The following is a 24569-nucleotide window of genomic DNA, read 5'->3' as shown; positions in this document are numbered from 1 at the left end:
ATTGCGATAATATAAATGGTAATCAGAGACAAAAGTTCACTTTTTGACCAATTCCTTTGATGAGTGGCTTATGTCTGTGAGTGCGTCAGTGATATTTTTCAGGTGACTGTTAATTTCCCCGATGGCCATAATGATTTGCTGTTGTGACTCCAAAACAGCATGTGTCAAGACGCGATCAGGAATGGATCTGTAAAATCTCTGGTGTATACTTTTGGTTCGCTACACTGAATGCATTTGACAATGAAATATAGGTACGCTATATGTACCAAAGTAAAAACAAATGAGAAATTGGTTACCTTCGTCGCAATCCTGTAAATCGGAGTCTCCCACAGCAGCAGATACTACTCCAGAGAGTAAAGTGTAACCCATAATTGAGGCAACTCTCTGCTCAAAGGGTGTAAGTTCATCGACCGCTTTACCACTGCCTGTTCTGACCAGACTTTGTCGGTGCGCAGCAGTTCTCCGTTTAACGTCCACCTTTATATCAGACAATTTCTTTTTAAGCTCATTTACAGTGCGAATTTCAGATCCCACTGCATTGACGGCTTCAGCCAAACTCTCCCACTCATATTTTTTCCTTTTGTTATTAATTCCAGAGGACAACGTTCCAAATAAAATATGTTTTCTAGTCTCTACCTCCGATAGTAGCACCTCCAATTCACTTTCCGTAAAGTTTCGTTTCTTGCCGCTTGCCTTAGCCATTTTCTTACTGCTATCTTTTGCCAAAGTGGACTCATTACCATATTTAAATTGATTTAATTAGGGGAGGAGACTGGGTGGGGCATTGTGCTCCTGCATGTGCGCTCAATTTTATGTTAATTGGGATGTACAAAGAGAATATGCGTGGAATCCTTCGTACGCAGAGATTCATAAATCTGTTTTTTTTTGTGCGTACGCACATTTACAGCTTTGTCCATACACAATGTTTTAACTGGGCCCCAGTTAGTCAAGTATAAACACTAAGACTATTTGCCATATTTCTAGAGAGAAGAGTGGCGCCACCCCAGGATGGATAAAGACCATCTCTTTTAAACAGGTCAGGTCTGCCCCAAAAGCTCGTCCAATTGTCTATGAAACCTATGTTATTCTGTGGGCACCACTTAGACATCCAGCCATTGAGTGATGACAATCTGCTATGCATCTCGTCACCACGGTAAGCAGGGAGGGGACCAGAGCATATTACGGCGTCTGACATCGTGCTTGCAAGAGAAAAACTTTTATTTCATAATTATGTTTCCCCCATTTTAAATTCTTATTATCCAATGAAAGGTTAGATTTTTGTGAATTGTTTAAATAAAAGATCAAAAGGATTAACAATGCAGATTAATTTCCACAGCCTTCTTTGACATTTACCAAATGTGTCCATATTTTTGGCCATGACTGTATATGCAAAAAAAAAAAAAAAAAATTAATAAAGTTAACATACAGCTTGTGAGTGAAGTGACATTCAGCCAAGTATGGTGACCCATACTCAGAATTTGTGCTCTGCATTTAACCCATCCGAAATGCACACACACAGAGCAGTGAACACACACACACACACACACACACACACACACACCCGGAGCAGTGGGTAGCCATTTATGCTGCGCCGCCCGGGGAGCAGTTGGGGGTTCGATGCCTTGCTCAAGGGCACCTAAGTCATGGTATTGAAGGTGGAGAGAGAACTGTACATGCACTCCCCCCACCCACAATTCCGTCCGGCCCGAGACTAGAACCCACAACCCTTCGATTGGGAGTCCAACCCCTTTAACCATAAGGCCACGACTTCCCCCTGAAGTCTTGATATTTCTTGTTTTACTGGAGGAAAAATAAGAAAATAACAGCTAATAAAATTGGCGTTGTATCTCCATCCTGCCAGCAGAGGTCACTTAAAGACCAACTAAACATATTAGGATACTACATTTAAGAAATTAGACTTTCAACTTTTTTGTATTTCAACTGCAGTTAAAAAAAACAGACAAAAATACGTTTTCTCTGTGTTTGTGTACAAATAATTGTTTCTTTTCTATTTGGTTTTTTAAAAAAGTACATTGATCTCCTTGTTTCAGTTTCCTTTTTAATCTCTCTCCTATATGTTGCTGGCTCATTAATATTCAACATACAATTACCATACTGGGCAGAAATGCAAATTTTAAAAGTACTATAGTATCTATTAAGTTCAGGATATCTCTGGTCTAAAAAGTTAGTAACTAAAAAATAAGTACTAGTTCTATTTTTTGTTAACACAAATAGTTTAATTAAATACTAGTCACTATTGGAATAAATAATAGTTATTTTACAAAACACACTAGTACCTGAAGAATAAACACTAGCAGTTAATGAATAAGCACTAGTACCTAATGAATAAGTACAAGTACTTAATGGAAAAGATACTAGTGTCTTAAAAATAAGTACTCGTAACATGAAAAAAGATACTAGTACAGCTTATAGAATAAATATTACAAAGGCTTGCCATAGTTGGCCTTCTCAAAATTCTCCAGGCTCCAGTCCTTCACCAGCACTACGCCCTCCACCTAAGCCTCCACCCTCATTTCTTCTTTTCTGTCATTTACTGTTTTGGCGTGAGGTCATGCCTTCTGAGGGGGGGCTACTGTCCAGATTACATTTAGTTAAGTTCCTTTCTTGTCTACTATGAGCTCTCATTAGTTTCCATGGTTTCTTATTAGTTAATCCTTGAACAGCTGTTCCTCCTTAGTTTTCTCATTTATCATGTGTGTGCCTATAGTCCTGTTTCTGTTCTATAAGTTGTCGGTTATTTAGTTGTGATATGTGCTGTCTCTAGTCTCAGTAAAGTCTATTTTGAATTAGATGTCTCCGTCTGCTGTTCTCTCAGCCGTGGCTGATTGGCTGGAATTTCAGTAGTTGTTGAAGTGATGTCTTGGGAAGCCCATGGGCGGGGGTCGTCGGACAGCGGAGTTGTGGGCTGGTTGAAATTATACAGGCACTCGAGGTCAGACTCGGAGACACTGCGTTACAAAACTTAACTCAGAACACAAAACTCTCAATGGAAAAAAAAAACTAGAGTAAAAGAATAGAAGTAAAGTTTGACGAGACTAGGTGGTGTTCCTTCTCATCGTGGCTAAGTTGCAGCAGGCGTGCAGGGCGACCCACACTGGAAGCTTGCTCAAAGAACGGCAATAGTGATGACTAAAAGCATGACTAGGAGCAAAAGCTAAAAGCAGGCTAAAAGCAAAATTTTATGGTGTCTTAAGTATTTAAACTGGCCTTTTGGCCACACCTCAAATGTTGTCTTGACCAATTAGATATTGTCTTTGCTCCGGTATCATAAATCATGTTATCTTATCAAGCATGTGGTCCGAATGTTCCTGCTCTTGCTGGGTACAATTTTGGACATGATTCCTACAACAAGAATATGATACATTTGGCAAATAACTGATGGTCAGAAACATTTAAACAAAGGAGATTGAAACACATACATACTAAACATGAAAATGAATCCTTAAGCTATCCAATAGTTTTTAAAAGACATACACAATAAGTGATTATAAACATGGTAGTCAAATGTGTGGGTGACATATAAATGAATATGAAGTTAAGCAATGGACTGAAATTCCTTTAGAAGTCTTTTTGAGTTCATTTTGGTGCATCCTGTGCCATTCTCTGACATAAAAATGTTCTGTGGAGACCAGAGGTTAAAAGGTCCCCTTAGGAATTTCAGTCTGGTTCTGCTAGGTGGGGGGAAGTCAATCCAAGGATCTTGTTTTTACTCTCATGGGTTTACATGTGATGGTCAGCTGTGCACCTCTTTGACCATCTATCTTGATTACTTGCCCCAAATTTGAAAATCTGTTCTCTGAATTAAAACTGTCAATAATTGTTTAATGGTGTTAATGTTGACAGCTTTTCTGTGAAAGAGTTGGTTGGTTGGTTATCTTGCTTCTTACTTGTGGCACTAGAACTTGATTTAAAACAATCTGTTGCCTTTCTGAGGAATTCGGCTCATGTTGCAACCATGGTCTTGATTGACTCTTTAAGTTGTCTAGTTCGGGTTTGATACGATACAGTAAGTGTGAGGATGCTTATGCTTTTGTGATTGTGTGTGAGGATGTGTGTAAGAGTATGCATGTGAGAGTATGTGAGAGTGAGGAAACATTTGTGACAGTGTGTATATGTGTGAGTGTGTCTGTGAGAACACATGTGAGAGAATGTGTATGTGAGAGTGTGTAAGTGTGAGGATGCTTTTGTGAGTCTGTCTATGTGAGAGTGTGTGAGTGTGAGGATGTGTGACTGTGTATGTAACTTCATAAGCACAAATGCCTTTAAGCACGTTTTCCTTTAAAAATATTCAAACATACCACACACAGTTATGTTTCTGACGGTTAGTAACTTGACTTGAAAAGGTCCCTGCAGAGACTCACACTGTGACGCAGAAGATAACTGCCGATGATGATGTAAACATGATTTTATGTGCATTGTAATTTCTGAACCATAACTTGCAACCTACTATGCAACATACTCATAATGTGTGTCATTTCTGTGTAGGCCTTCATGTTGTAACCTTTTAGAGTTTTTACAGAAACCTCACAACTATTACAAGTGTAATCTGTGAACATCTTTGCATTGTGCAACTCTCAACATTTCACACTGACCTTGGTTTTAGCCGCTCACAGTACTTCTGTGTAAGGAAGAGGAAAAAAAGCATGTAAATATGACATTTTAGGAAATCTACAAAAATACATATGTCACGTTCGGTGATACAAGAAACACAGGAGAGATCCAAATGCAGGTACGAGGTTTATTGAGGGGCAATCCAAAAGGGGTAAACAGTCCAGGCAGGGTCAAAACCAGGATATCCAATAAACATAACAAAACAAGAACACACAGCAAGAGCAGACTCAGGAAATTATCACACAAAAGACAAGGACTCCGTGACACAGACTCAGACAGACCAGGTATAAATACACAAAAGGATAATGAGGGAACAGGAGACAGGTGGGGAACAATCAATTAACTAAAACAAGGAGGAAGGTGACCAAATAAGGGAACAGGAAGTGAAAAGGTGGAATCCTAGTGGAAACCCAGGGAACACAACCCAGACACTGAGACAACATATATATATATATATATATATATATATATATATATATATATATATATATATATATATATATATATATATATAGACAAATGTATTATATCTATAGTTCTGAACCCTATCTGTGTCACCTGTGAATGCCTATCAGAGAGTCCTTATCAGTAACCCCTATCAACTTCAAGTTGTGAAACGTTTTTTTCCCTAGGTGTGGATTACAAGATTACAAGGATATATGAATTCTCAGATGACACCCAGACACTGTTTTTTCATGCACCATTTTAAGGACTAACTGTTTAATAATTTAATAATTTATAATTTTAATACAGAGATTAAATACAGGGTTTTAATGAGGGATAATAAGCACGTGCCTATGCAGACACCCAGGCCTGACTGTACATATACAATATTTCAGACCATCAGTGAGACTATATCTAAGAGTAAAACATGCAGTCCAATTAATGTTAGTTAAGTGGATGTTATTGTACAGGCGTAATAACTAGTGCTTGAAGACGGAAAAGGAACATAAAGTTACTAAAGTTACAAATCGCATGTCACATTAAGTTCTGGTCCTAGTGAATCTATTTCTGAATTCAGAATCTTCATCCCACTTCCCCGTGGAAAATATCATGTATATAAAAACTGATTACAACACTGCACTACGAGTCGAAGTTCAGTAAAGTTGGCAAAAAAAAAAAAAAAAAAAAACAACTATGCAATACCATCAAATGAAACCTAAATTTGAAACTTTTTGATGATTTTGGTCAGCGCCAGAGTTTGAAATGTTGGTTTAACAATTAAACAATTAGAACATTCTGAGCTCACATATAGTATAAATAACATTGGGAATGACAAAAATGAGATAACTTGAACTTTACCAACTTATTTTCGATCTCACAATGAAGATTGACAATGAAACAGAAGGTCGAGTGATTCCTTCTGCGTGCGCAGCAGCCCCACTGCATGCTTGGAGGAGAATGTATCCTTGCGCTAGGGCAGGAATTCCTTTTAGTTTGAATATTTCGTAATTCTTGTAATTTCAATATCAGCATATTATTATATCACATTATGAAACAATACTGTGAGAATAAATGGGTAATAAAAGACCAAACTGAGCAGAACTATTTTGACAAGCGAAAGATGATGTGGTCAGTCAGTTGACAGTAGTATGGAAATACGATTATTTTGCTCCAGTCTTTTACTGCAGTCACACAATCTGCGCTTCTGAGTTGCGCGGTCACGCTATCTGCGCTTCAAGTTCATTGCGCGTATACTTGACGGTGCGTGGTAGATTAAAGGTGCGAGCGTGTTCAAGGTGCTGCCGTCTTCTTTAGTAAATCCTCCTTCGGTTGTTATATTTATTCATATTTGTATTCGTATTCATATTAATGGCCTTCTAATTAAATTTTCAACGTTAATTTTGATATAACTGTGTTTTCATTTTGTCATGGTCTTGTCATGATCCTGTCTCTATCTCTCTCTTTTTCTCTCTCTGTCTCCCCCTGCTGGTTTCTCCCCTCCTGAATTCCCTCGCTCTTCGCTTCTGTGTCACAGCTGTCTTCACTTCCCATTAAAATAATTTCCCCTCCACCTGGTTCTCATCCTGCCTCATTATTTGGGCTACTTCTACCCTCTCGTTCTCGTGTCTCTTTGTCAGATTGTTACTTCCGAATGAAGCTGTTGTCATTGGCGTCTTCACTAGAAGTTGGTCTTGCCCTGCCCTGTCCTGTCCTGTCCTGTCCTGTATAGTCGGGGTTGGGTTAGTTTACTGCTATCACTGCCCGTACTTCTCTGTGCTCACCATTTGCACCCCACAGAACCTTACATGCAGTCCAACGCCGCGGCCTCCCCGCTCTGTGAGCTCCGATCTCCGGTTCTCCACGGAACCCGGTCAAGCCTCCGCCTCGTCAGCCTGCTGGTCGTTCCAGCCACAGAGGTTACCTGTGTTATTTATACCCAGCCTTCGGGTCTTCCTCGGTTCTCATCTTTTGTACTCCTTGGTTGGATTTACCTGTGGCTTTCCTTTGCTTAATTAAAGACTGTCATTTTGCCCTCGCATTTGAGTCCTCTCTCTTCAATAATCATCACACATTTATGTATTTTTGGGTTCAAAGCTGTATAATTATTCATTTTTATGTGGAATGCTGCTAAATTAATGCATAATTTGGATAGTTTTTTACATCTGTCTTTCTACTTACAGTTAACATTATTCTAAATCAATTGGATCCATGAATTGTATATATTTTTTTATTAACTTTACAAATAACTTTATTTAGTGTTATAAGTACATATTGTATGTGTGTCTTGTTTATGTGGAGAAAATCTAAATAAAGTGTGGGGTAAAAAAATATTAAAAAGGACTAAACCAAACTTTTTTCATATCATTTCACAGGTTCATTATTTAATAATTGCATGTCAAAATCATGGAAAATGCTAGATTTTTACTATACAGCCATATTTGAAAATGTATACAAATAAAAATCGAATTGTTTTTTGCATATTCCACCAGACTCTTGTTTTACATGTCCATACCTATATTTTACTCCATCTTTATTTAATAATTGCATACCAAAATCATAAAAAAATTTACTTATTTGAAAATGACCACAGTGGTACTTGGGGGCATGTAGAACAAAACTCTGGTGAAGTTTGCAGAAAACTTTGCAATTTGAATTTTCAAATATGTGTAGTGAGATGGATAGCATTTTTTTTATGATTTGGCATGCAATTATGAATGAATGATACAGTAAAATGATATGAAAATCACCAGAGTGGTACTAAGTGTCATGTAGAAAAAGAGTCTGTCGGTGTAACAAGGAGTCAGAGGTGTTCAGATCCATGTGCAGAATTTTATTAAGAGAATGGTCATACAGGCAGAAATCAGGAACAGCGTCAGGTATGTTAGGGATATCCAGAATCATTAACGGTAACAAGCAGACATCAGGAAAGGCAACAGAGAATCAATGGAGGGACTGAGAGCTCTTGGACTAAATCTAAAATATCTTAAGCTGTGTTCTGAAGATAAATGGAGGTCTCACGGGTTTGGAACGACATGAGGGTGAGTTATTAATTAAATAATTTTGATTTTTCGATGAACTAACCCTTTAATTAATATGACATATTATATTATTAATGCCATTTGTGATTTTCAATTCATTAGATGTAAACAAAAAACAAAAATACACACACACACACACACACACAAACATACTGTGCATACATATACAGTATTGTTCAAAATAATAGCAGTACAATGTGACTAACCAGAATAATCAAGGTTTTTCGTATATTTTTTTATTGCTACGTGGCAAACAAGTTACCAGTAGGTTCAGTAGATTCTCAGAAAACAAATGAGACCCAGCATTCATGATATGCACGCTCTTAAGGCTGTGGAATTGGGCAATTAGTTGAATTAGTTGAAAGGGATGTGTTCAAAAAAATAGCAGTGTGGCATTCAATCACTGAGGTCATCAATTTTGTGAAGAAACAGGTGTAAATCAGGTGGCCCCTATTTAAGGATGAAGCCAACACTTGTTGAACATGCATTTGAAAGCTGAGGAAAATGGGTCGTTCAAGACATTGTTCAGAAGAACAGCGTACTTTGATTAAAAAGTTGATTAGAGAGGGGAAAACCTATAAAGAGGTGCAAAAAATGATAGGCTGTTCAGCTAAAATGATCTCAAATGCCTTAAAATGGAGAGCAAAACCAGAAAGACGTGGAAGAAAACGGAAGACAACCATCAAAATGGATAGAAGAATAACCAGAATGGCAAAGGCTCAGCCAATGATCACCTCCAGGATGATCAAAGACAGTCTAGAGTTACCTGTAAGTACTGTGACAGTTAAAAGACGTCTGTGTGAAGCTAATCTATTTTCAAGAATCCCCCGCAAAGTTCCTCTGTTAAAAAAAAGGCATATGCAGAAGAGGTTACAATTTGCCAAAGAACACATCAACTGGCCTAAAGAGAAATGGAGGAACATTTTGTGGACTGATGAGAGTAAAATTGTTCTTTTTGGGTCCAAGGGCCACAGGCAGTTTGTGAGACGACCCCCAAACTCCAATTCAAGCCACAGTACACAGTGAAGACAGTGAAGCATGGAGGTTCAAGCATCATGATATGGGCATGTTTCTCCTACTATGGTGTTGGGCCTATTTATCGCATACCAGGGATCATGGATCAGTTTGCATATGTTAAAATACTTGAAGAGGTCATGTTGCCCTATGCTGAAGAGGACATGCCCTTGAAATGGTTGTTTCAACAAGACAATGACCCAAAACACACTAGTAAACGGGCAAAGTCTTGGTTCCAAACCAACAAAATTAATGTTATGGAGTGGCCAGCCCAATCTCCAGACCTTAATCCAATTGAGAACTTGTGGGGTGATATAAAAAATGCTGTTTCTGAAGCAAAACCAAGAAATGTGAATGAATTGTGGAATGTTGTTAAAGAATCATGGAGTGGAATAACAGCTGAGAGGTGCCACAAGTTGGTTGACTCCATGCCACACAGATGTCAAGCAGTTTTAAAAAACTGTGGTCATACAACTAAATATTAGTTTAGTGATTCACAGGATTGCTAAATCCCAGAAAAAAAAAATGTTTGTACAAAATATTTTTGAGTTTGTACAGTCAAAGGTAGACACTGCTATTTTTTTGAACACACCCCTTTCAACTAATTGCCCAATTGCACAGCCTTAAGAGCGTGCATATCATGAATGCTGGGTCTTGTTTGTTTTCTGACAATCTACTGAACCTACTGGTAACTTGTTTGCCACGTAGCAATAAAAAATATACTAAAAACCTTGATTATTCTGGTTAGTCACATTGTACTGCTATTATTTTGAACAATACTGTATATAGCAAACTGTGATTTTACATGGGATATGTAAATTTACGTATGTAAAATTACGTAAAATTAATAATAAAATATATATATATATATATATATATATATATATTTTTTTTTTTTTACAGTGTGCTTTTGACCATGTTTTAGTGAAAGCAATGTGCAAAAAGTGTAAGCTCAGAAAAATGGAAATCAGAAGAATGCAAAAAATATTTATCTTGCTTTAGCATGAAGTTGCAGTTTCACAAAACTTGAATTGCACTTATGAGTAACAGTAAAATGCTGACTTTACAAACCTTTACAAAGCTTCTCTTGCACATGCAAATTTGATTTATGCTTACAGTTTTTTGTAAACTTCCACAACTCTTACCCTGCGTATGAAAATATTTTTGCCATTAAATTAACTTCATACTATTCGGCACCGGTTGAAGATGGAATAAATGACTGCTCATATTCCAGCATACCGCATTCGCATTGACCAAGACTGAATAGTTTGTCCAAGTTTTTTTTTTATTTTTCTTTTTTTTTCTTCTCATCGCTGTTGTTGTAATGGCTGGGAAGCCAAAATGGGAATCCATCAACATAAACATATATTAGTAATACCCTGTTAGTTTTACATGCTATTTATAACAAACCATACTACGGTGTATTCAGTGTAGCTGAATGCTGGTTGCTATGGATTTGGACGAACTTCAGCATAGTTTTTAGCTACATTAGAGAAGCGAATTACTTTTATTTGGTCTGCTTTTCCATTGATGTCCCTCCACATATATTCAGGAGAGAGCAGTTTACTAGGTTTGTTCAAAAGGAAATACTTGTTCAAGTGAGACTCCTCTTGCCATACTGCCTCAATGGAGTTTGCAGCATCAATGAGCAGCTTCTCCCTGCAGGTTTTGGTGAGTTGATGTACATCTTCTAATAAGCCACCAAATGCAGCACCAGCATAATAAAAATCACCTTCCCCAGCTGGAATGTATGCTTGAGACTCTGGTCTACGCTCATATGTGAATCGATCCCTTGGAGCATCAAAGAACCAAGGATGAATCACACCTACCAGACGACCCAAAGACTCCACACCCCAACGGCCATAGAACTTTGTATCTATGTCAAGGCAGAAAATATAGTCAGCTTTGTTGGCCAGTTCATTCTCTATTAGTTTTTCCAGTTTTCCCATCCTGCTCATACTGATGTCCTGCCATCTGTTCAAACTCTGAACCTTTCGAACTGTCAAATTATGGTTTTCACCCATCTTCACCTCAGGAATCGATTCTGGTTGATCTGTAAACAAGTAGTAATGCACTCGAAATCCAACAAAGTAATGCTGTTCTGCTGACTCCAGAAAATCTTTAACAAAACGTGTGTATCTAACAAACAGAGGAAACAAACACAGGGAGAAATATTATGGTTCATTTATGCTTTAATCATTACTATTTCCAGAATCAAGGAAAAAACAGAGGAAGGGAAACAAATGAGGATTATTAATAAGATGAGAGATATCATGAAGACTTACTTTCCCAAAGCGAAGACTGTGGTTGCTATGGTGAGATTGTGTTGTTTGTAGATAGAGTCGATCAGTATGGGGTCAAAGGTTCCCTCCCAAATGATTGGAGCTGACCATGGTGTCACAGAAGCAACATCCGTCCGACTTCTTTAAAAACACACATCCAGCGCTGTAATCATTTCATTCATGATTGGAAATGGTCTATAACTGGTTAATACTAAAAACATAATACTCACCCTACCAACACACTCGCCTGGTTGTACAACAAGCTGTAATAAAAATGAATAAGCAGAAAGAACAAAATACACTTTTATTTTGTTCATGGAGTCAATACACATTTAAAACATGGGTTTCCGAGTGTTTATTTATTTTTTATTTTTTTTTATGTCCATCTATGAACCAAATATGTAATCATTTAACTCTCACTGGTCATCTGATCATAACCCCAAAAACAACCATGAACCAAAAGTGTTCTTGTCTAGAGCAGTAGTCCTCATTAACTGTGGATCAGCTTAAAAATAAAGTAACTTTTAAGAAGAGGAAATTTACCCACCCTGGCAATGAGCGCAATCCAAAGGTCTTTTGCTTCCATTTTGGCCTGATATTAACAGAGTCAAACTCTTACTGATTTGAATTTGATTATGTTGTGTCGCATTGATTGTGTGTATATAGATGACTATGAGCACGTATGTGTGTGCTTATTTTTTTTTGTGTGTGTGGAAGAGTGATGTATCTGTATGCACACTCACTTGATGACGACTTGTTCTATTTTCTGCTGTTTGCAGCTTGAAACAGTAAAATATTAAATAATTAATTAATGCAAACTTCTCAAACCAAAAGAATAACATGTACACTACATCTGCACTCTACATCTACATCATGTTTTTCTAACTGCACTAAACTCACCTTTTCTGGTTATTATTCAGGTAAATGAGCCTGTAAAGAAATATATATTACTTAGGAGAGATATCTGTCTGTAAGTGTTAATCTTCTTTTTAGAGTTTTATATCTTATGCTTGTCATGTACAAAAGAAAATGCAGAGTAAAGAATTGCTTGATATTGTAGGGTTGAAAATCAACCAAGATTTTTGCTTTGCATTCAGCAATCAACCAGACTACTACAGTAAAGAAACCACTCTTACCCCCCGATCAAACAGAATAAAAAATGTTTTACAGTGAGACGTGCCTTTAAAAAAAATAGTTTTCTAAATGTGTTTTGCCTTAATATTTTTTTTTTTTTTTTTTTTTTTTTTTCCTTATAATTTATTAGTAATGGACTTATTTCTTTTTTTTTTTTTTTTTTTTTTTTTTTTTTTTTTTTTTTTTTTTTTTTTTTTATTATGTGTTTATAGTTTTACAGTAACAAAACCGTGGTACAGGTGTCCCATAGCAGTATACACAGTCATCCATCATACAGTCCATCATAAAGTTATACAATGATAGTTCAAGGGTTGAATGAAGGGCAATAGCACCAGTCCAAACAAAAATCAAGAAATAAAGACAATCAACATACTTTCTCAAGGAAATTCCAAAGAGGGGACCAAACACGCCAAAAGTCGTTAGACTTCTGGTGTAAATCACAGGTTAGTTTTTCTAAAGGTAGATATGTGGCAACTTGACTCAACCACATATTGATGGAAGGGACATGTCGAGTGGACCACAACAAAAGTATACATTTTCTCGCCAAAAAGGCACAGAAATGTAACACACATTCTTGATCATGGTTGAGATGTAATTCAGCTTTACAGTTCAAGAGATAGATACTTGGGGATAAAGCAAAAGATTTACCAATAATCTTCTGAACAGCTTTATGTATCTCTTTCCAGTAAGTCTTGATCATATCACAGTCCCAGAACACATGCATGACCGTACCAATATTAGACTTACATTTGAAACACAGTTGGGAAGCATTAGGAAAGATCTTGTGGAGGCGAACCGGTGTTAAATAAGTCCTGTAAATGAACTTGAAGCTTTGCTCATGGTTTGATATTGATGCGCCTCTAAAGAAGATGCCAGAACAGGCCGAAACCCAGTCATCGTCACTGAGATTAGTTCCAAAATCTTTTTCCCATACTAGTTTCAGAGGATCTAAGGAGGAGGAACCGACATTAGAAAACATGGCGTAAAAAACAGAAATCCTATTTTTAAGAGAAACTGAAGAGTACAGTTGTTTTTCTATGTCAAAGAGATCTAAGCGTATTCTCTCATCCTTTAGAAGTGATTCCAGAAAATGTCGTAGTTGCAAAAATTTGTAGAAATCCTTATTAGGTAAATTGAATTCTTGTTTTAGCAGTTGAAAAGATTTGAGATGGCCCTTGTCAAAAAGCTGACCTAGCTCCAAAATTCCCCTCAATCTCCAAGAACGAAGACCAATGTTCTGGATAGCAGGGGGTAGATCAGGGTTGAATGAAATTGGAGATTTTAAAGATGGGATGTTTGGAATGTTCAAATACTTTAAAATATCTTTCCATGCTAGGAGAGTGTTTGATACCGTAAAAATATTAGATACTGATTCAATTTTATATATATTGTAAATAAATGGTAGGGTACACAACAAATTTGGAAAACATCGCAAAGCCTCAATCCCTACCCACTGTGAGTCCATTCTGTTTAGAAACCAATTGATCATATTTTTAATCTGGGCAGACCAAAAATATAACTGGAAATTAGGGAGTGCGACCCCTCCTAATTCTCTGGGTTTCAGTAAAATAGAAAATTTGAGTCTGGGCTTTTTTTTATTCCATATAAATTTTGATATAGTGGAATTTACATTTTTAAAGAAAACAGCAGTTAAATAACAGGGCAGATTTTGAAATAAAAAGTTTAACCTAGGTAAGATGTTCATCTTTATGACGTTAATCTTGCCCAAAAAAGAAATAGGGAGGTTTGACCAATCGGACAGGTCCTGACAAATTTTGGTAACTAATGGGGTGTAATTAGCTTTGAATAAATCACTCAAATTGGGTGTAATGTTTATTCCTAAATATTGAAAACCTGAGGGAGCAGAGCGAAACGGAGAGCCCAAAGCAGCCTCGGGGGGAGCATACAGGTATAAAGCCTGAGATTTATTCAGATTAATTTTATACCCAGAGAAAGTACTGTATTCACTAATAATCGATAGAATTGTGTCAATGGAAGTCTCTGTATATTTAAAATATAATAACACATCATCAGCGTAAAGAGAAATACGATGCTCTTCTGAGTCTACTCTGATACCCTGTATATTAGTATTGGCCCTCATTGCTGCAGCCAGAGGTTCAATTACCAAAGAAAATAAAAGAGGTGAAAGTGGACAACCTTGGCGGCAGCCTCTACCAACCGGAAATCTGCCAGACACTAGACGGTTCGTATTAACCGACGCCATAGGCTGGGAATAAAAGAGTTTAACCAAATTAATAAAATTGTGTCCTAAATTTATCTTCTCCAATATGGCAAAAAGAAAAGGCCACTCCACCCTATCGAATGCCTTTTCGGCATCAAGCGAAACAATTAATGTGGGATCCTTGGTCGTATGTACATAATCTAGAATATTCAGTAATCTACGGATATTGTCAGAACCATATCTAGATTTTACGAACCCGGTCTGATCAGGGGAAATGATAGAAGGAAGGACGGATTCGAGGCGTCGAGACAATGCTTTAGCTATGATTTTGTAATCTACATTCAATAAACTGATTGGGCGGTAAGAGGAGCAATCCAAAGGGTCTTTATCTTTTTTTAAAATGAGGCTGATGATGGCAGAGGACCAAGACTCAGGCATTAAGTTTAGCTCTGAAAGGTGATTAATTGCAGGCATTAGAATTGGGCTAATATCTTGCCAAAATTGCTTGTAGAATTCAAGCGGGAACCCATCTGGGCCTGGGGCTTTGCCTGATGGCATGGACTGAATAGCTTGCCAGATTTCCTCCTTAGTGAAAGGGGCATTTAAAAGAGCTCTGTTTGTTTCAGAAACAACAGGAAGAGAAAAATTACACAGATAATCTGATATATCTTTCATTAAACAACAGCCTTCAGCTTTGTATAAAGTCCTGTAAAAATCTGAAAAAGTATTGTTAATTGTCTGAGGATCAAAAGAGACCTTGCCCTCTGGTGTCCTGATTGCCTTTATAACTCTTTCTTGTTGTGTTTTTTTAAGCTGATATGCAAGTAAACTACTAGGTTTATTTCCGAATTCGTAATATTTTTGCTTACTAAAAAACAGTAATTTCTTGATATGCTCTGTGTGGTCTAAATTTAATTTTGCTTTTGCTCTGTTTAGCTGAATCCAATTGGTTTGATTTGGTGTTTGTTTGTGTTGATTTTCTAGGTGAATCACCTCTGTCTCTAATTCTTTCCTTTTTTTGGTCTTGAGTTTACTCACTAAAGAAGAATAGGAAATAATGTGGCCCCGTAACACCGCTTTAGCGGCATCCCACTTTGTCGCAGAAGAAACTTGAGAGTTATGGTTTTCCTGCCAGTACTGAACTATTTTCTGTTTAAGCAACGTACAGAAGCTGTCATTATTCAAATGTGAAGTATTAAACTTCCAATAATTGGATTTAGGAATGGACAAATTGATATCCAAGTCTAAATATACAGGGCTGTGGTCGGACAAAGCAATAGGGCCAATATAGCAGGATTTCACTTGGTGAATACATTCAGATGGTGCAAAGAAATAGTCCAACCTGGAATAAGAGTTATGGGGGTGAGAATAGAATGTGTAATTTCTGTCTTTCGGGTGTAGCTCCCTCCAAATATCTGCTAGGCCTAAATCTTTACAAACATTTCGTAAAGTACGGGAGGATTTGTGACCTGTCGTGGTCTGCGGAGTGGATTTATCCAAATTATTATCAATTATACAATTAAAATCACCACCTAAGAACCCCAGGTTTCCACAAAACTGGTTAAAATGCAAAACGGTCTCAGATATAAAATTGGGGCAATCAATATTTGGGGCATATACATTTCCAATAGTGAGATGCACTCCGAAAATATAGCCCGAGATTAGTACAAATCTCCCCTCAGAGTCAGACTCTACATAATCCAGATTGAATGAAATGTTCTTGTGAATTAAAATTGCCACCCCCCTACTATTTGACGTATAAGAGGAGTAATATATCTGACCCACCCAGTCTCTTTTGAGTTTACAATGTTCAGTGTCCGATAAGTGGGTTTCTTGTAACAAAGCAATGGACACATGTTCCTTTTTGAGAAATGACAAAATTTTCTTCCTCTTTATAACGTGGCCGATACCCTTCACATTCCAAGTTACTAATTTGAGAATATCATGCATGCAAACAAAAAAACAAAAAAATTAAGATGCTGATGAGCTGATGATGATAAACGTAGATCCTGTATATAAAAGACACCAAGTTTGAACAGAACAGTACCACAAATTGAACACTGAGTTACCCCAAAAAAATCCACCCCCCCAGGCCCCATCCCCAAACGATAGGGCACAAAGAACATCACTAAGTCACAAAGTGAGATAAGGAACATAAATAAAGATATCATCGTAATAATGCCACTGAGGAAAAAAGCCCTCTCAAGAATCGCTCCTATATGAATAAAATCCAATACGTAATTAAAATTACTGAACCCAATGATTAAATAATAATAATAATAAATAAAAAAGGGGGTACAGGAAAGGGAAAATTGAGCCTACAACATCTAGATCCCCTTTATAAAAAAAAAAAAAAAAAAAAAAAAAAAAAAAAACAGTGATTCAAGGTAGCGAATATTGAAAGCAGCAAAAAGTAGCAACAAAAGTAACCTTAAAAATACATAAATAATAACAATAAAGTGTATAAAAAAAAATAAATAAAAAAAAAATAAAAAAGCTACCCTTAATCACTTACAAGTCTGGCGGGTTCAGAAGAAGAAGAAAAAAAAAATCCTCCGAAAAATATAGCGTTTATTACAGCTGAAGATGAAAAGAAAAAAAATTATCTGTCCATAGAGTCGAGAAAAACTTGAGCCGAGTTCGGATCATCAAACAAGCGGATCTGTCCCGAGTGTAAGCATCTTAGCCGAGCAGGGTAGGCGAATCCGCGATATATGCCACGGGAGACCATGATCTTGACCACTGAGTTGAACTCGCGTCGTTTCTGCAGGACACTCGAAGAAAGATCTGAGTAAAACCGAAGCTCTGCGCCGTCATGAATAATCTTCTTCTTCAACGCTGCCCTCAGAATAGTTTCCTTTTCTGTAAATCGCAAAAAGCGAACCAGAACACTTCTCGGGGGTGAATTCGGATTACTGGGCGCAAAAGTAGGAGATCTATGGGCCCGTTCAATATCCAGTGTGAGAGAGTCTGCAGGCAGGTCTAGCCATTTGGGAATAGAGGAACGGAGAAATGATACGAGTGGACCGGAACCTTCCGCTCTTTCTGGTAGGCCAACTATTCTCAAATTTTTTCGTCGACCTCTGTTCTCTAAATCGTCCACTTTTGACTGAAGCTGTTCCACTTTGGTATGTAAATTAGCAAGTTGACTCTCGGACACTGCCACTGAGTCTTCTGCAGATGAAATTCTCCCTTCAGCTTCTGTTAAACGGGTCTCAATGCCGTCAATCCTCTCAGTAAGAGCCGCAAACGAATTCTGTAGAGAGGAGACGGATCCAGCTATTCCCTCCAGTCTATTAGTTATTCCCTCAAGACGTGAACCATTGGCTCTTATTTCAGAAAGTACCAGCGCCATGTCCGATTCAACTTCTGTTGCATTAGCATTAGCTTCTGCTAGCGGCGAGGAATGAGTGGTCTTCTTTTTGTCTTTTTCTTTTGCTTTCTGCGAGCGTGTTGATCCGAAAATCGGAAAATCCTTGTCCGAAGTGGGGTAAGACATGACTGAAGGTCTGTAAAATTGTTTAAAACGAAAGATTCGGAGGAAAAAACGTTAATTAGTTGAATATTAGAGCGGAGCCGAGTACTCAAGCAGCCATCTCGCTCTGGGTCACGTGACCGCCCCCCGTTTTGCCTTAATATGATATCTTGAGAATAATTTTTTTTTTTATTTTTTATTTTTAAAGTGGTCATAAAATGTAGTTCCAGAAATGTATATATAAAAATAAATAAATAAATGCTTTAAATAAGAGGCAGAATAGAACCTCTGAGAAATAACAATGCAATATTATCACAACCCAGACAGAAAGGCAAACCATCTAATATTACTGAAGAATAATTACATACCCACTCAATACCATCCCAAAGAACAAAAGAATGATGAAAAAATTCTGACGGAGCTGCATTATTCCTGAAATACTCATGTACACATTGATATGAAATTCAAGACTGAAGTGTTAGTGAGAGGAATAAAGCAAGTGAAGATGTAGTTCAGGGGAGGAGCTTACAATTGACTCACATCATTATTTGAACTTCCTTTTACTGCTGTATATTTTAGTATGCAAAATGTGAAACTCATGAAAACTTATTTGGGATTTTGAATTCATTAGATGTAAACAAACAAACAAACAAAAATGTGTGATTTGAATTGAAAATAAACCTGGCTTACTGGCTTTTGACAGTGAAACAAACTTTAGTTAAAATATCAACAATTGAAGATTTTTTTTTTTTTTTTGAATAGATGCAAAAAATGTGCCTGAAGGACAAAGAACAAAACTGTTTACACATGAAAAAACAAAAAAGAAAACAGTATTTTTTTATGCTGGTCCTAAACTGGTCATGTGCTGGTCTTAAAATTGTCAGCATATTATTTATTTTTTTACATACATTTTCATGTATTCAGCCCCATCCCCATTTTTATCAGGACTTTCTTTTCTTTATTTTCCCGCTTTAGCAAGTTAACAAATATTTTTTGTTTTGTTTATAAACCAGCTAATAAAAATGTCTTGGACTGAGCCATTTCTGGTTTAACTGGACAGGCTATGTGAAGCTATAGTCTTGAGTGTGGCGTGTGATGCAGTATTCAGTTTGAGGATGTGCACAAACCTTTTTTCACCCTCGGCTTGTGTCAGCAGAAGTGGATCTTGTGAAATGTGTGATCGTGTGTGAGAATGTGTCTCTGTTCTTCAGTGGTACAGGACAGATTCTCAGATCTTTCTTTAATGCACATAGAGGACGATTTGACTGACAAACTATCAGAAGAGAAGAGATGGTGAAAATAGTGGCGTACATCTAGCAGTTGGGGGGAGGCAATAAACTAAATTTCTCAAGCCCAATTTTTGAAGGGAACACAAATAATACAGCTAACATTGTACTTTTAAGGATATGTACACACAGGGAGACCATGTCATTATCCTCCTCCTCAGAATTTTTCTCTGGTTCAATGAAAAATCTGACTAAACTGACCAAAATATTATTCTTTAAGCCCATTTATTTATTGCATGCATTTTAAATAATTTACAATGAAAGGCACCAAAATGCAATTAACTTTAAACATAATTGTTTATTTCACAGCTGAAACATTTTCCCATATAAAAGAAATACAAATATTCTGTAAATATTTTTTATTATTATTATAGTCACTGCTCAATATTATGTAGAAATAAAAGATAGATTTTTAAAGCAGACTTAAATGACTGCTGCCAACAAGGCACTAAACAAAAACAAACCAAATAGCTGTAACTTAAAGCACTTACATGAAGGTATAGGCGCTAAACAAATGTACCAAGTGTATTTTTCCTGATATCACTTTGCCCTACAAACTTGGCATATGTGGTTTATGTCAAGGCGGTCCAGCCTGTCTTGGCCCATAGTAGCCCTTAGACACATCTTCAGTCTCCGCAGTGCACTGAATCTCCTCTCAGCTTCACATGAGGACACTGGCACCACCAACAAAATTCTGACAAGGACCTCAACTTGGTCAAACAACCCACGCACCTCCACTGGAATTCCCCTTAGGACCTCTGCTGCTTCTCCACTGTTGCTACAAGGACATTTTTGGTGAAAAAATGGCAACTGTACTGAGAAAGATTATTTGTGCAACTCATCTATGGAATCACTTAACACCCCGGTCAGAAGGATGCTCTCAAATTTTTGCAAAGACTTTAAACTGTCCTGGTTGAAACGGTGACCAAGACAATCTAGATCTTCTTCTGTAGTGAAATGTTCAGGCACTCAAGCATTCCAACACCAGCAGAAGCAAGTGTGAAGCCCAACACAGTCTTACCTTGCATAACTGGTGGACCCAAGAAAGGGATTCCCGGATCATTGGGGAGGCTAAGCAGCCAGCCTTTGTGGTTAGAATGACACAGTGTGCACCAAAATGCACAGAGAGCTAATTGCTGCTGCTCCTCAGTATTGCCTGTGCACCACTGTATTTTCCTTCCTTGTTTGAGGCACCATCATAACTCTGCCCACATAAAGCAGTCATGGGCAGAATGAGCCTCAACAGCACATCAGTTACCATCTTAGCAAGGCACTGGCCTGTTGTCTCTGATAAACAGTATAATCTAAAAAACTTCTCATGTGGGACAAGGTCATGGGCAAAATAGCACAGAAAGACACTTTCCTGCTCAACACCAAAAATATTCTGGGTGCCAGGGCTGAAGATCTAATCTCACTTGCAATTCCTCGGAATATAGTATTGGCCATAATGTTCACGATTTCGTTCTGTAATTTAGGGCTTGTGTATGCAATGTTGCGATCTGTTAACCATTTCAAAGAAATGGGGTCATCCTCTTCTGCCCTAAGTTTCAGGAGCTGAAACAGATTCTCACTTTCATCAGTAAGGCCTCTTAGAGACTGAAATCTAAACTAAAAACTGTGCTCCTCTCCCCCGTGCTGGTGCTGGCAATATCATCTCCCTGCGCTGTGGTCTCTGGCTCTCTCGCTGATTCTGACCCTTCCTCTGCTCTCGCTGTTTTAGAACAGTCTGAATCTAGAAAAGAAAATAAATGTTTTCCACAATTACAATAACTACATCCAACCCAAAAGCAAGACTTCTAAATTAACTATTTAGATTGATCATGTGGCTGATTATACAGTAAATTGGTAAGCCAGTTGTGCTCATCTGCTGAAGTCACACAACACCTCTAAAACCATTGACAAAAGCTTGACACCAGCATGAAGCTGTACACCTGACTGACCCTGGTGGTCTCTCTGTCCCTCAGTACTTCCTGTCTCCTTTGTCTGTGACACCATGACATTATTTCCATAAGCACCCATTCTTAAAAAGATGTTTGGCATTAATTAAGCCCAAATTCTGATGCAAACAACTTTAAATTAATTTTTTTCTTTTTTTTCTGGCCAACAACACAAATACACAGTTGTTGAAATGTGCCCCTAGACCACAAAACCAGTCTTAAGTCGCTGGGGTATATTTTTAACAACAGAAAAAAAAAAAAAAAAAACATGTTATGGGTCAAAAATCATTAGGATATTTAGTAAAGATCATGTTCCATGAAGATATGTTGTAAATTTCCTACAACAAATATACCAAACCTTAATTTTTGATTAGTAATATGCATTGCTAAGCATTTATTTGTTTATTTGGACAAATTCATAGGTGATTTTCTCAGTATTTTGATCAGATTCCAGATTTTCAAATAATCATATCTCGGCCAAATATTGTCCAATCCTAATAAACCATACACCAGTGGAAAGCTTATTAAGCAAAAGAAAATTTACAGTTACAGACTTAAGGTTTTGTGGTCCAGGGTCACAATATGAATTAGGTTCAGAGTTCATAATTATTAAATTATCTTGCATGCGCCATGTATTTTAGGTTTTCTCTGGGACAGAGGATATCACATAATCGGATATTTATCTGCAGCAAGCCCACTGATCTCCCACTTAATAACTTTGAGCAAAAAAACAACAAGGTAAATATTAGCCTAATATCAGTTCACAAACAGGTTTATCACCATATTGTATTGTTTACACTGAATAAGAGTGGTGAGACACAACAATAAAGCCAGGCCCCATCAGGGATCTGGAAGGATGACCCAACTGCAGTGTGTGTAACAAGGGTTTATGGACAACAGAAAGATACAAAAGGGTTGTGATGTGCACAGGTGAAACTACAGTAAAAAAAAAAAAAAAAAAAGGAGCACAGTAAATAGAGATGGCTAGGGAAGGCCACTGGACAAACCTCAGACATCAACTGGAAGAATATTATAGCAGCAGAGGGGGCAGCAACAACAGGCTGGTGGAGAGAAATATATGGCTAAAATATCCAGGTTTTGGCTGTTTGCGCTGTGCAGATCGATCATTGTCTGACATTCATAAGAGCTAAAGAGATCAGAGCAGACGGCTCCTTATACATTCAAATCACTCTTTTGGTACTTTGGTGTCATACAATGATCGGTGCGCAGTGACGCTTCAAGTTGAATGAATGAACAAACACCTAACGTGTATATATTTGCATTGGTTTGATCGTTCTCGGTAGAGCTCACCTTCTCACACGCCACAATTGGTCGATTATGTACCATATCTGCATGTTATTAGTCAAACTACTTTGGATGTTTTATACAATATAGAAATCCTGGCAAGGACGAATCCTGGGAAAATGGCTCATATGGTCACCCTAGACCTGTGGGTTTCTGTCCTTTCTAGGTAGGTCCTCTGTGAGCACCCCCCTTGACTGGATTCAGAAACCAGGTGCTCAAATTTCAGTGTTACTTTATTCATTGATTATTTTGTCCATCCAGTTTGATAGACCTGGCTTCATGTTTCCTGAATCATGCGGCCTGGTCATAGGCTTATGCAAGAGCCTCCTTGATCATCAGGCCCCTGGCACTGCAAAATTTCCTGGATGTCCGGCTAGGTCACCAGTATATCCCCTCTTACTGAGGGATTGAGTGGGAAGTATAGGTGGCGTTAGCGAGAACCTTGGGTAATGCTGTCTCTGGCAGTGCTCCCCTCATTGCAGTTGAATGTATTTGAGCATGCCTCTCCTGTTTGTCTTCCTGGCATCTGTGAAAAATGCATTGGAAGCTTTGAGTACACACGCTAAGCTCTGTGTTCTTTCTGAAATCCACATGTTGGTAAGTGTGCACGTTGAACACTTTGCACACTTCCTAAAATCCACATAAGTGGTGAGTGTGCACGCAAGACTCACGCAAGACGTACTTTCTGAAATCCAGTATGGTAAGGGCTATGCATATTAGCTTTGTTCCCTTTTTCTGAGTTGGTTAGACCCTGGTACCTTGGGCTTCACTCAAGCAGTGTGTCTATTAAAACACCTTGAAGCATCGCTCCCCTTATTATTATTGTGAGCATTGTGCTTTCTTACGGGTGCTCAAGTTCTCTCCCCTTCTGAGGAGTTGAATTCCTCGCTCCATGGGCTGCTCTCGTGGTAGTTTAACAACACTCCCCTTTACCAAAAGGGTTTCCTAGAAGCGTGCTATTCCTTTCTAAATTCAAAGTTCTCCTCAAATGAGAGTTGAATTATAATTTTTTTTTTCCAGAGCACCTGGAACCAGCAGTATTAGGTGAACTAGGCCCTTCCTCTGCCTCTCTGATGGAGTTTTTGACTAGCTAGCAGTACACTTACCCTTCTGATTCTAACGGTCATGCTGAATATTATGCCATGTCTAACATTACTCCTTCCTCAAACCTGGAGAGCGCTGTTTGTCATAGGTTAAGCTAAACTACTGTTTGATAAAAACCTTATTTGTTATCCTTTCAAGCACGCAAAATGCAGCAGCCACTTTCCCATTCTGCACAGCAGAGAGATTGCATGCTCCGGTAACACTTTAAAATAATGGTCCGTTGTTAATAAGTAACTACGCAGGAAGTAATAGGTAGTACTACATTTACACTTAACTTAATACTATTATATAGATATATTATTATATAATATAGAAGCAAGATTAACTAAGCAGTAAGTAATAGCTCATTTAGGACATAGGTAGTTCCTTATTAGTTATTTGATAATTACTAAAGAAAAATATCGTCATTGAGAACTACTTTGGAACTATGGCCAACTAATGAAGAATAACTAATTAATTACTAATCACAACAGCTACGTCTATAAAGTGAACAATTAGCTTCTTTATGGAAACGTATATATATATATATATATATATATATATATATATATATATATATATATATATATATATATATATAGCCTATCCATATGATATATTTTATGAGCTCCATTAAGTTCAATGTCTCCAACTCTAATAACTTTAACATTACTGATATTATGCTGGGGAGGGCTTCTCTTTAGGAAGTGACAATAAATAATGATGTTCTCTTGTCAAAACATATTTGCATCCTTCA

The 24569-nt window shown here is 37.5% G+C and overlaps 1 protein-coding gene across 1 annotated transcript; it reads right to left on the bottom strand.

Annotated features, from left to right (window-relative positions):
- Nucleotides 1–10537: 10537 nt before the first annotated feature.
- LOC113093790 (globoside alpha-1,3-N-acetylgalactosaminyltransferase 1-like) lies at nt 10538–18678 on the bottom strand. The gene is made up of 3 exons (XM_026259356.1): nt 18552–18678; nt 11414–11551; nt 10538–11267 (listed from the first exon to the last, which is right to left on the bottom strand). Exons 1-3 carry the CDS (start codon nt 18644–18646, stop codon nt 10577–10579), a joined length of 924 nt encoding a protein of 307 aa, XP_026115141.1. The 5' UTR covers nt 18647–18678; the 3' UTR covers nt 10538–10576.
- Nucleotides 18679–24569: the final 5891 nt, after the last annotated feature.

Source organism: Carassius auratus, unplaced genomic scaffold, assembly GCF_003368295.1.
Source record: "Carassius auratus strain Wakin unplaced genomic scaffold, ASM336829v1 scaf_tig00215135, whole genome shotgun sequence".
Lineage (NCBI taxonomy): Eukaryota > Metazoa > Chordata > Actinopteri > Cypriniformes > Cyprinidae > Carassius > Carassius auratus.
This window is presented reverse-complemented; position numbering and strand designations above follow the sequence as displayed.